This window comes from Battus philenor, unplaced genomic scaffold (assembly GCF_028537555.1).
Source record: "Battus philenor isolate CCGP_79_NKW_IND1 unplaced genomic scaffold, ilBatPhil1.0.hap1 SCAF_13, whole genome shotgun sequence".
NCBI classification, from domain to species: domain Eukaryota; kingdom Metazoa; phylum Arthropoda; class Insecta; order Lepidoptera; family Papilionidae; genus Battus; species Battus philenor.
Window position 1 is genome coordinate 4895169 of NW_027181675.1, and position 13623 is coordinate 4908791.

Below are 13623 nucleotides of genomic sequence, written 5' to 3' on the forward strand. Positions count from 1 at the left end.
ATTTAAAAAATGTACTAAAATTTATAACATTAAAACATCATGTTTCAACTTGGTTTAGTTATGAAGAGGTTGTAAATACGATAAATAATATAATAAACGAGCAATAAACAAAAAAATATTTGTATCATTACTTTATTACTGCCTGCTGAAGCCAAAGAACTAGGTTAAAAACCAAAAAAATCTACTACACATACATAATTTAATTCATATAAAAAATCACTAACTAATCGAATTCACCTTGCGAAAAGCCACAAGTCATATGGAAGATCAGAGCTTTGTTGCCAAATAATGCAAATTAAGATACGCAGAGCTAAGACGGGAGTATATAAAAAGAGACTGATTTATCTAACAACCACAGTTACACGCAGTCTGTTAACTTTGACACACTAAACATGGTAAGCGTAGGCGCTTGGTTGCGTCACAAGAGCTATCTTTAAGATGAACGAATACCATAATGACGGCCAGTGTCCTAATCAAGTGTAAAGGGCAATTGGCTTGTGCAACCGACTGATTCATTTTTGTAACGCTAGTTACATTTTGATTTGAACTTTTTCATTGCAAAATATTTTAATTGTTAATATTGCATATATGTTTCTTCACTTTTATGGTTTTTTTTTTAATTGTTAACATTCAATTTGGACATTCCTTTAGAGTTTACATAGTTTTAGATTTTTTTAACAGCAACATATTTTCTTCAATTTTAATCCTGGATTTTTTTTTTGCAGAGAACTTACTTCGCTATCCTTGCCATCGTGGCCGTCGCTGCCGCCGACAGCCTTGTCAGATCCCCCGAGGCTGACGCGCCAATCCTTAAGCAAGACGCTGATGTGTTCCCCGACAAATACCAATTCTCTTACGAAACCGGCAACGGTATCTCAGCCTCTGAGAGCGGTGTGTTGAAGAATGTTGGCCGCGTAAGTATAACAGGATTCTCTATTCATATATTCCTTAACCCGATTGGTTGTAATAAAATAATAGTAATAATATTTACAACACAGAATTGATGCTAAAATCTAGTAAGGCACAATCATATAGCCAAAATCTGCAGTGTTACCATATTCCTATTGGTGGAACCTTAATTTGAAATGACAATTGTAATAAAACTTAGCATACAACCTTAAGGTGTTGTACACAAATGAGATCTTGCGTAGGATAATTATTGTATAACAAAACTCGTAAACCGCTATGGGCGGAACGAATCACATAAAATTATTAACGCCTCATTAGTCTTGTAAATTTCAAGAATAAAAAGTATATTTCTTTGACATGTATGTACTTAAATATTATATCATACATTTTAGAAATAGCGCGCAATATGGTATGATTTTGTTACACGTTAAAAATCCACACATGTTTATAAATTTTAACAGGAAAACAGAGTGTACACAAAAAACAAATTAACAACTGTTTTTCACAGAAGATGGACAAAGATCATAATCTGGCGTAAATTTATATAGACCTTGATTCCACGAGGTCATGACATGTTAAGCATTGCGAACGGTTTTAAATTAATTCTGACGTTTACAAAGACATGACACGTTATAAACGATCTCATCTGTATTCAGTTTACTAATTTGAATATAGAACATCGAAATAATTGAAATGCATACGTGACCTCCTTTTAGAATTTAAGCATTAAAATTTGTGAATATTTCTCAAGTTGATAAATCATCTTTTTCTTTTTATAGGAGGATGAGGCTCTTGAAGTCCAGGGTGGCAACCAATACACAGGTCCCGATGGTGTGGTCTACAAGATTGTCTACGTCGCCAACGAGAACGGATACCAGCCACAGGTGAGACGAATCACTATTATTATTAATAAATTATTTCTCTAAAGTTTAATATTTAATCATTTATTTATATTTAAATTATGAAATTAGGTGAAGTAAATAAATATCATTAAAAAATCAAAATAAGTAAGAAAAAAATATCTAATTTAAATTTACTACTGACTCCTACTAACTATTTATGTATATAAATATTAGTATATAAATCGCCACTTGATTGTTGTTCATACAACTTTACAAATACACATATAAATTTACTTAGTAATAGAATAATCACTTTAAGTCTTATCGTTTGTAACCTTTTTTTGTTTTGTTACAGGGTGCCCATCTTCCCGTACCTCCCCCACCTCAAGAAATCCCTGAGTACATCCTCAGGTCCATCGAGTACAACCGCCTCCACGCCAAACCTGAAACCCAGGTCGCTTAAGCTTAATATTTAGCTAATAAGTTACCTCTACAATACTCAATCTTCAAAATAGCTAATACACTGCCTATTAAATATATGTCTAGTCTTTCCGTCATATTATAATAAAAAAAATTCACAAACAATAATCTGTTTTCTTTACCAAAGCGTGAAACGTCCCAAATTGCACACCTAACCCAAATTTTATTAATTTCAAATAAATATTATAATACATTAACGTTAAAAGTATAAACAACTTTACCTGTGAATGAAAAAAATATAATAAACGAAAAAAGATATTTATATGCGGAAACAGCTAATATAATAACAAAAAAGACGCAATTTAATTATAGCTTTTTATAGCATATATCTATAACATACACAATATTTATTACAATATTAGTGGTGGCCATATTGACTATTAAGATGATAAAACATTTTAAATTTGAATTTAATTCTATATGTAACATTTACGACATAATCAAGAAACAGGTGGATACATTTTAAAACACAGTTTGAAAGTAGTTGATGATTGGGACATAATGACATTCTGGTTGGCCATGAATTGATGTAAAGTGACCAACTTGGAATTCTGGAAGAGTCTACAGGAATCGAAAGATAGTCTTACCATCCGTTTCATCTTCTGATGTACACTACATTACAAATGGTTAAAGCCACATTTGGTTGTTTAACAAATTTTCATCATTTACTAAACTATCCGTTAGCAATGTCGTCTGAATAAACTAACCTTCGATTCATTTACTTTAGATATTTGTACTATTAAAAAATATATTTTGACCTGGTTTATACTACGACGTATTTTTACGAGATTCGCAACTTAACGGTGTACCTCGCTGTTTGCGTCGATGACAAATCAAATCGAGTACCTACGCTATGATTGATTTAGATTCCTGACGTCTGCAGGTTTAGCGTTACTTATATTGACGCACGCGATAACCTTAAAAATACCAAATATTTATCCAGTATGAAGCTAACCGGAAAATATTTAAATCTACATAGTTAATTGTAAAGAATTTTTAAAGGAGTTTTAATGCTTTAACATCTTTTTCCAATCATTCTGTATAAAGTGAAGTGACATGTTGAAATAAATAATTAAATATTATTAGTACTAATACAAATTTTGCAAGAATTGTTTTAAATATTATTACGTTAATTATTATTTCCGAAACCATTAATTTTTGGATGGATTATAACCAATTACCTTGTGTAATTACTTGACCGTGATATGTATTTGACGAATTTTAAATCAAATATCTCATCAAAGTTGAAAAAAAAACTAAGCTCAGAAACGATTTCCCCGAAAAATTAAACGAACGGAAATTAAAATAATTGAATTTTTAGCGTCACCTGTTTTATCGTTCTATTTCCGTAAATTAAATAATATGTAGGGAAATTAATTTCTCGCGCCTCTATTAATTTTCATGTTGTTTCTTTTAATCTCAATTATTAATTTAAAACGGTGACTAATAAAAAGGTACCATACAGAATATAGATATCAGGAAGTTATTCGAACTAAAGCGTACTGTATACACTTCTGATACATGTTAACAGTATGAAAAAATATAAGAGAATTAAATAGAATTAAAACAGAAATAAGAAGACTACCTTGGAACGTAGGCCCAAACTTTCAACAGAACAAAAATTATAATATTATGTAACAAATACTATACATAAATAATATTAATACAAATTAATACTTAAACTTTACACAAAAAATTAATCAAGTTTTGCGTAATGAAACAATTTGCCAGCAAGACCAATCGAAAAAAAAAGGTGCAAATTAAAAATAACTAATTTGCATAATACCATGTCATAGATGTAAGCTAGATCGTCTACACAAGTTGTATAACTCTAGTGCTTAAATTATTTATTATACGAGTAAAATTGTTCGATATGTAATTTAAATTTTAGATATTAATAGGTTGTAGAAAAAAATACTTGAATTTTTTATTAAAATTCCAGACATATTTTTAGGAAGTATTTGTTAATTTAACAAAAACATATAGGTGCTATTTTATTCAATGACTTCGTAATCTTGTAGGTAGGGAGGGATATGATAACATTACTGTAGAAGTTTAATGACATCTGAAATAAAAGACGCAATTAGAGATTTTTGTAGGTTTTTTCTCGATGCTATACTCACACTGTCTAAAGAGACTAAAACAAAGAAAAAATCGGTATTTATTATATGATATGTTTTTAATTGTATTCTATGGTTGTTGATATGCCGATCTTGATATAATATATATAATATATTTTTTTAAAAAAATGTGTCCATTTTATCTATAATTACCAGATCTGGTCCGGACCAGAGCGAGGAGCGTCGTTGACTTCAAAATTTTCGGTTTGAAAAAGATGGTTTAAAACTTTACGTATATATATTTACTAATACCGCATTAAACTCAGAAACGTCAAAATTTTTTTAGCAGTATTTGTTACGTCAAAAATTTTTTCATTAGATTTACACATTTTAAATTTTCAATTTTGTCTCTCTCTTTAAAGAAAGGAGGGACTTTTTCATCAAAACCAGACACATACGTGTAGCTAAAGTTATTTCATTTCAAATTTATACACACTATTTGTGAAAATTATTTTTCTCTGAATATACAAAGAGTTGAAATAAGAATCGAAGAGTTATGTGATAAAAAGAACCGAGATAGACTAACTCCAATTACATTCCGGTCGTACAAAAGGTGAATACAAATGAACGTGTAAAGTACGTTATATTGTCACATTATACCTACATTGTAATAATGTTCTATAAAAAATACGCGGTAAACATGTTAACCTTACCTTTAAGAAATATCAGAAGCTAATAATAATACTTAAAATACACCTTTGCCTTTATTACCTACGTCATCCGTCATTTTGTCACTAGAACCTCTCATTGACTGTAGACTTCCCCTACCTGTCTAAATGTACCTATTCGTCTTTCTTCTCCATTGTTAATTCGTTATCATCATCATTATCATCCACTGTTGGATTTATACCTTCTCAATAGCTTTTAATTAGGCCCAGATGAAACCGACCTGCAACGTGTCTTCTAATGACTTCAACAAGGGCGTTTGTACAACTTATGGCTGACGCCTTACACTGCGCTTGCCGATCCGTTTTCTTTTTATTTTCAGTTTTGTTACTAATTAGTCACCCCGTATATTTCTTGTGAGGCATTCAAGAGGCAAGATAAATTGAAGACAATTTATAACTCCGGAACGACATTTTCATATAAGCGAATGATCGCTGAGAATTATATCCAGTTAATTTACATGTACGATTAATTAAAATCAAACCTCCTTCAATTAATCTCTTTGACACGCACAGGTCTTAGAATGCACACTATTAACACGACGACACGACGAAATACTTCCACTGCAAGGCATAAGTCTTCCCCGAAAGGTTGACCAATTTTGCGCGATTTTCCGCTACCTTGACTATTTAGTTGGTCTATCTAGTGGGGAGCTTAAAACAGCATAAAAACTCGTGATTACCGCCCAAGAATCTTTCGGCCGCAACTGCCACATTAGACGGGCAATTTCTCAAAGTAAATTCATAACTTTTGTCCCTATAACGCACCTTGTGTTCTTGTATGTTGCAAGTATTAAAAAAATTATTGAATTTGTAATAGGTATGGTATTTTTTGTACATCGATTTTATGTTCAGCAGGATGAAAGAAGGACTGTACATCAGAGGCTATTGTTTGAAGAACAGATTCAAGAATAACAGCTTCTCTAGAAAGTAGTGCAGAAAGGAAGATTTACACTGCACTCAGTTGATGGTAAATTTAAACTCGGCCGTCAAATGTTACGAATATAATCGACGACGCACGCTTCGATAGATAACATTATTGAAAATTCTTCACAGAATACAAGGATTCTCGAGAGCTTTTTTCTTGCAAAGTTTCGATTTTCATTTGAATTATTTCTTCAAACTTATACTGTAACAATTCTCAGTAAAACGAAACCTTAAACCACAGTCCCCGAAGCAAGCAAGTGTACATCCGTCTGATAGTGTCGGCTTACTGCTCTTGTTCCATTTTTGAAAAGAGAAAAACAGTGAAAAAGTCTGATTTCTAACCGGCCACTAACGTTAGGTCCCTGATATATAGACACACAGAAAGACTGGTCGGACAAAAAGAATAAAATCATAGATCTGATTTAGTTGGCCATTCGGTTTTAGAAGCGTTATCATCTGCGAAGGATTTCACGTGGAACTTTACTTCCACCACACTCTTTTGTTACTTCGTATTCGTAGTGTTTTTTTTAGTAAGTAATTTTTTTATTTTTTTAAAACTATTCCTAAAAATTGTGCAAAATGAAGTAAAAATTGCATTAAAAAAATACAAAATATTTATTCACAAAACACTACGACACTATAAATTTTATACAAGATGAGAAATCAAACCGATGCCCGTAGTACACAGTATATAATAATTACAATAGTTAAATAATTATTATATGTTTCCCACGAGCTGAGGAGTTCTTGCAAGGGATCCTGCTCGAACGTATTATAAATAATACTCATAACAATTGTACAAAAGTTTAAATTATTCATACTGTACTACATACGTAAGTAACAATAAATAATGCTTAAAAAGTAATACATTAACAATAAATAAATGAGACTAAGCGACATAAATATATCTTTGTGTTAGCGAAATTAGACACTTTCACAAGGCTCGCACTGTCTCTGGCGTCAAAAGTAATCGTCGTCTGGCAATGAAGGCATGACCAGATAAATAGCTTCATATATATGTATTTATGAGTATTTTGACTTACTATGAGTTACCATATCTTCGGTTATATTGTTTATTTATTACCTAAATTTTCACATTCATTATTTCAGCCGCAGAAAGTCCACTTCCACATACAGGCTTCTGTCATATATTCCCATAGAGCTTAAGAGGCTTTCATTTTAGCTAAAATGTATGTAAATTACGTGATAAATAATAAAAATAGTGAAATATGAAAAATACTATCGAAATTAAGAGAGGGTAAACTAAATTTCATAAATTAAAAAGAAAATGTTTATGACACCTTAAAATAATATTTTGTATGAAAAGATCGTTATGCGAAGTTTTAATTAAAGCTCAGTGGTCCGTTAGATTCGATTTGAACTTTTCTAGTAGGTTAACGTGAGAAGTAGCTTAATCGGTGTGTTATTTGAAAAGGTCATTATAATAATTTCACTTTTAATTATAAGAGGTTTTTCATATAGTACTTTCAAAAGAATCTTGAATTCTTTTGAAAATAACTTACAATTTTGTAATTGAGATAGTAATGTTTTGAAAACAATGTAATATTATAGATTTACTTTAACCATTAGTAAGAGACCAAGAGGCAGAACCGTGGATGGAAGATGGAGTGATGACATCGTGAAAGTTACGAGAAACTGATGGTCACCCTTAGCTAGAGATAGAATACGCTGCAATAGAATGGAGGAGACTTATGTCACCTCAGGTGACTCTTGCATTAATAACAAAATATTAAAGCAATTTTAAAGAAATTAAAACGAATCGTACTAAATCATGAATTAGCAAGTTACTGTATTTTTTATGAAATAATAGCTTAATAATAGTAATGACCATAAAAATTTTCATTCACATTTTAAGGACAGTGTAAGAATAGATAAAAAATTCTATTTTTTAATTCACTTCATATATTTTAAAGCTAAAATCAACTTGTTCTCTGTAGCCTTTAGCCTTAATACAGGTCAAGAAAAACAATCAATTGGCACATCTCAAAATCACAAGAATCAATATCTTAAAATTTTGCAATTAAATTATTTGAGATATACTAGAGTAGTCGATATTTGTTAAAAACAAAATTCTTATTAAAACTTTTGTACATTCCGAGCCTAAATTTTTAAAAGAAATCTTGACATTCGTTAGTTGTATCTATTGCTATTTTTATAAAACAGGCGCTAAAATATTCCATTTTATTTCTTATTCTTTTTATATCTTATTAATCTTCATAGAAAAGTTTCACCTTAACTTTATAGCATTATAGCAATACCGCAGTGTAAGACCTATAATTTATTCAAACCATCAATTACAGTGCAGTTCATTAATGTTATTTATTTTTTTCTGATAAAAAGTATCTAAAACTAAATTTTTATTTACTTGCTTGCTTAATCTTGTGATTAATTATTGATGTAAATGCCTGAAAGGGGTGAATGCATCAATCATTTGCTGTCAAGTAATATAATACATACCCAATAAAATCAATGATTTCAGAAATAATAAAAAAACAACATCTGAAAATTAATTAAAAAATCTTAAAGTTATTGACTTGTCGCATTCCAATAGAAAAAAAACATATTTCCGTGTGATCACTCTATACAGAATGATTGCAAGCAGGTGTATAAACTTTTAAAAAAATTTTAAACGTTGTTTTCCTCCCACAAATCAACCTGTATTTTAGTAACGTTAATAAGCTTCCGTCATTTGTGACGTTCAGTAACAAGTAAAGGGTAAAAAGTTTCGTCAAAACGAGACCGCCGAGATAACATAATACCTAGAGAGAAGCCGACGTGTTTTTGTGTGGGACGACTCTTTTTAGTTGCGACAATAAATAACAAAAAGTCGGTGCCGGTCTAAAAAGGTTTTGTTGAAGGTTTAACGTCTCTCTAAGGTATACTACTTTTGCTATCGACAGACATAAAATATTTCATGGGTAAGTACTTAAATAAATATTTTTGTCATCCAAAGAATATTGACGAAAAGGTATTTTATTTACGTTGATAATTATATGAAAATTTAATCCAATAAATTAGAAAATTTTAATTTGTACATACCAAATTAGCCTAAGACCAATTACCTGTCACTTAGGACAGTGATACTAGATCCCTCACTTACTACCTCATAGGCAAGCTCGCAGTCAATCAACGAGCAATGGAGAGTTCTTTGTCCAGGATTTCTCTACGAAGTCAATTCAGGATAGTGGAAATCTGAAGATGGTCAAAACTAACCAACAAAGTCCAGCTAATTAACAAGGTGAAGTTGCAGTAAATAGATCACATAGCGTGCAGAACAGACTCTCGCTGGCGTATAAGGCTTTGGAGTAGAGACCAAGGACCAGTAAGCACAGCGAGGGAGGTCCCCGAGGCGGACTGACGACTATGTTAAGGATCAACAGTGGACATCCTATAACAGAAACGATGATGATACTGAAGATAATAGGTAGGGGCATGTATATGTTTTTTAAATCGTATACGAATGGCTTTTGTCCAGAAGAGAAATATTGGAAATTTTAAATGCCACAAAAATTGAGAAATTTAATAAAGAAAACAGTGAACGTGTATTTCACTTGATTTAGGAAGATTTTCTCTTGTAGTTGTACACTTCCTGTAGGACACCGTATGGTATGGTACTGACTTTGTGTTGGTTATATTACATAACAAAAGCTTGTATACAACTTAGTACCAGTTTTCTTAATATAATATAATGTTGTTGCTGATTATGTATATATTATATGCAAGGATCGAGCCTATCATTCACATCGGGGAGCTATGATAAGGCTTTTATATAATGTGAAGAATTAGTTTTTGTGAATTAGATCGCTATTATTAAAGTTCACTTTAAGTATTTAACATACTGAATGCGCAAAGCGCAAAATATATCTTAATAATAACGAATACAGAAATAAAACAGATAGGCTACATTCTGTTCTATTCTGCATTTTGCTACCAAAAGATTTTTATTTTCGCAACGGGGTTTGCGAGGCACAAATGAGAGCGTTACTCGGTTTTTGTCACAAAGCGAGCCTTTGTGCTGCAACGCGGACAAATTCGTAATTTGTAATTAATGACGGTCCGAGGCGAAATCCTTCGCAAAAAGTTTTTGGGGACAACAAACAAGCCGGTAATTTCTCTATTATGACTATCCGAAGGACATAATACTATTTGCATTAAATGTAAAGAAATTTGAAAAGAAAAACTTATTAACGTCGTAAGACGTTACGTACTTAGATGCAAAAATTAGGTTAGTTAAAAGTTATTACAGCAGCCAGTTTTTACTATACGCAGATCAGATGACTTCTGAAACTCTGAGGATCTGGAATGGAAAACAAGAGGCAAGCGTCACAAGGTGGACTGATGGACAGACTTTCTACCCGGTTCTATGGAGTGTGACCTGTGTCCAGCTCTGGACGTCCTATAGATGAAATCATGACGATAATAATGAACGTACAAGTACTTCTGTGAGCGATAGAAATATAGTATAATATATAATAGTACAAAATTTTAAATTAATTTTTTAAGAACAAAATCGTGGCGATTAATTAAATAAAGTGCGAGTGGTACAGCTAATTAGTTTATTTACAGAGGCAGATATTAGCCTCCGAGCAAATATCAATTTGTAATTTGTTAATAGCACTACCCTCCTACTAAGCTCACGCGATCATCGCGTATCTTCATTGGTAAATGGATTAGTTCGTTCAAGCAGTTAATAGCCGGCATGAGCTATCAGGCATTACCAAGGCATTTATAATCTTTCCTAAAATTGGTTTCGAGACGCATTTCACTGTGAAGTATTTTGGTACAGGCAAAAATTTGTCTTTGGTGTGTGTTATATTTTTACAAACGATATATAATTCTTAGGATGGATTTGTCTTTACTAATACATCGTACATCTGTCTTGTTAAGGAGATGGAGGACACAGATGTCAAATTTCAAATTTCAAAATAATGATTAAAATAATAAAGCAACCATATGTAAGCATTCCAAAAAATATGTTTTTTAATTTTCATTATCGTGTTAATTGCGTGAGGCTTCACTTTATTGAAAAAAAAATTAAGAATCATTTTATATCTCATATTATTCTTTAGATGACGTTAAAAACAAAATTTTATCAAATCGTTTTGATTAATTTGTGTTTTTGTGTCTTGACACTCTTTAAATTTGATTTTGCTCATAAATTTACAATTATCTTAGTTTTAAATCAGGAATGCTTAGATAAATTGGCAAGCAACATAAAACAAAATGGAATTAAAAAAAAATGAAAGTTCTACAGTTTTTGCATTAAAGCGAAAGGGAGAACTTCTCCTAAGTCCATTATCGAATTGCTCCCTTAACATTCAAATTGTCCTCCTGTGGAGCGTGGGGTCGCACTAGAACGTTGGGAAACACTAGAACGATTAGTATAAAACATGGTTTTTTTGTATTTGGATTTACCTTCTTCCGGAATAAGACATAAAGTATTAATGAAAACATCACCAAATCAAGAACTAAGAAAAACTAGCGCAACGCGGCTGGTCCGCGGTTTTATTGTGTATAGTTCCGCTTGCGTACATTCATACAAGAATACACACACAAATTTGCACATGGATACTATTCCATCAGTAATGTTTATGTTTAATTTCTCCTATTACAAAAAATACAAATACTGTGTATTTATTATCAATGTATTAATTGTCTACTTAGCTTTGTTGAAGAGTTGTATAGTGTGCAATTAATAAATTATTACAATTTACAATTATTACCTTAATTATTTTTATATAAATTACAATGGGACAATGTTCGCTGGGCCAGTTTGTATAAAATAAAAAGTTCAATAATAAAAATAGAAACAAAAACATTATTTACAACTTTGTAACGTATCTGCGGCTAGCCGTAAAAAGGGTGGGTGAGGTTAACAAATATTTTAAGGCCTTATTTTCAGCATCGGCCGCCATTAATTTCGAATAACGAATTCCTCCTGCGTCGAAGTATAAAACAGTCGTAAAAGGCGCCATAGGGTTTTTGTGGGGGGGAAACATAAAAAAAATTCTGCAATCCATATAAAATGAATTGATACTTAAACATTATTATCTTGGTTTGTTAAATAATTCTTCATTTCAGCAAAATAGAGGCGAAATTCCGTACCAAACTTATGGCAGATAAATCTAATCATATCTTATTATTTGCTGAATAATTATAAATACTTTTAAGTATCGTACATGCTACAAGTGTTATAAAAAGAGAGTACAACTTTGCATACTCTATTTTTTTAGATTGATATTTAATAAAATAATCATTTGTGAAGAGATTATAACTAATAATGAAAATTATGACGACAATTCTTAAATTATCATCATAATCATTTTAGCGTTAGGATATCCCTTGATGGAAATAAGCTTTCCCTAGAGATTTCAAATAAGACCAGTTGGAAGCGGCCTCAGCGTCGTATGATCATTTTATCCTCCAATAGCCATCTGTTCTGCACGTTTTGACAACTAAGAAGATGGGTTGTAAAAAACATAAAGCATAGCCTGAAGATATACTTTGTAATTGAGATCATATTTACCAAGCACTAACACACCAATGGACTGACATTCACAAGGCAGACTGATGGCCTTGATAAAGTAATCAGAAGACGCTGAATGCAATCCTGTCAGAAATCTTTGTAAGAGGCATATTTACGGGCGTCGACTATTACGCATGAAATGATGATTATGTATATTATTGGTAGATCTTCTTGTAGTTATTAAAGAAGTTAATTATAACAAGTAAAGGACATCTATAACTTAATAATTATTATGTTTTGGTATACTTTGAATGCAATTTAGTTTACATTCGATACGCACACATTGGTCGAGATACACAATGCGGGACGTATGACCCGAATTGAATGCACATAATAAGCGAATATTATGCAAAGCTCTGTGACAGGTAATACAGTACATATAAGCTTCTACTGTGAATAAAGGTGATACAAATACGCAAAAATGCATATAGTATATTATTAATTCTTTTCATTCATTAGGAAAAAAAAACCGGGAGAACTAAATTTGGAAGAAACTAGAATCAGGTTAAGTTCCTCTAACATATCATCGTTCAACTTAAATAAACAAGAGTTGCAAATGTGTCTTGATCTGAGAAAAGATCGCAACAAACTCATATAGTTTTTACATCACTTTCACATTTAGTAAAACTAATAAAATAGAGCAATCGCTTAAAAACCCTTTAAATTGTAAAAGGTTTTTTTAAGTTTTTGTTTGATTAATTAATTTCGAAGATTTTAAAAAGTATGAAGAAAATAGAGTTGAATTATATTTACTTCTATCAATGGATAAAAGTCTTTCGTTGTTTCAGCCTTTGCACGCCCACTACAAGGCACAGACCTCCTCCAAAGATATATATAGGGGGATATACAATATTCGCCACGCTTGGCAGGGTAAGCGATCGCAGTGTGGTATTATGTTATGTAGAGGACACTGCGGCTCCTCTGAAAACTTTATTAAATAATAAATGTACAAAATGTGAATTACATAAGATTGTATCCCTGGAATCGAACCCGCGACCCTAGATCGCAAACTCAGTCCTCAGAACTAGACTGGTTGAGCTACTAATTAATAAATAAAATAAAAGAAGTCATTACAAAAGATAAAATAAAAAAGCGAACGGTTTATGAAACTTTCCTCATTAAATACGAAATGC

At 31.5% G+C, this 13623-nt stretch overlaps 1 protein-coding gene across 1 annotated transcript; it reads left to right on the forward strand.

The window, feature by feature from the left end:
* The first annotated feature begins 332 nt into the window (after nucleotides 1–332).
* LOC137933591 (cuticle protein CP14.6-like) lies at nucleotides 333–2238 on the forward strand. Its single transcript, XM_068777607.1, has 4 exons — nucleotides 333–395; nucleotides 726–914; nucleotides 1689–1793; nucleotides 2107–2238. Exons 1-4 carry the CDS (start codon nucleotides 393–395, stop codon nucleotides 2212–2214), a joined length of 405 nt encoding a protein of 134 aa, XP_068633708.1. The 5' UTR covers nucleotides 333–392; the 3' UTR covers nucleotides 2215–2238.
* The last annotated feature ends 11385 nt before the right edge of the window (nucleotides 2239–13623 follow it).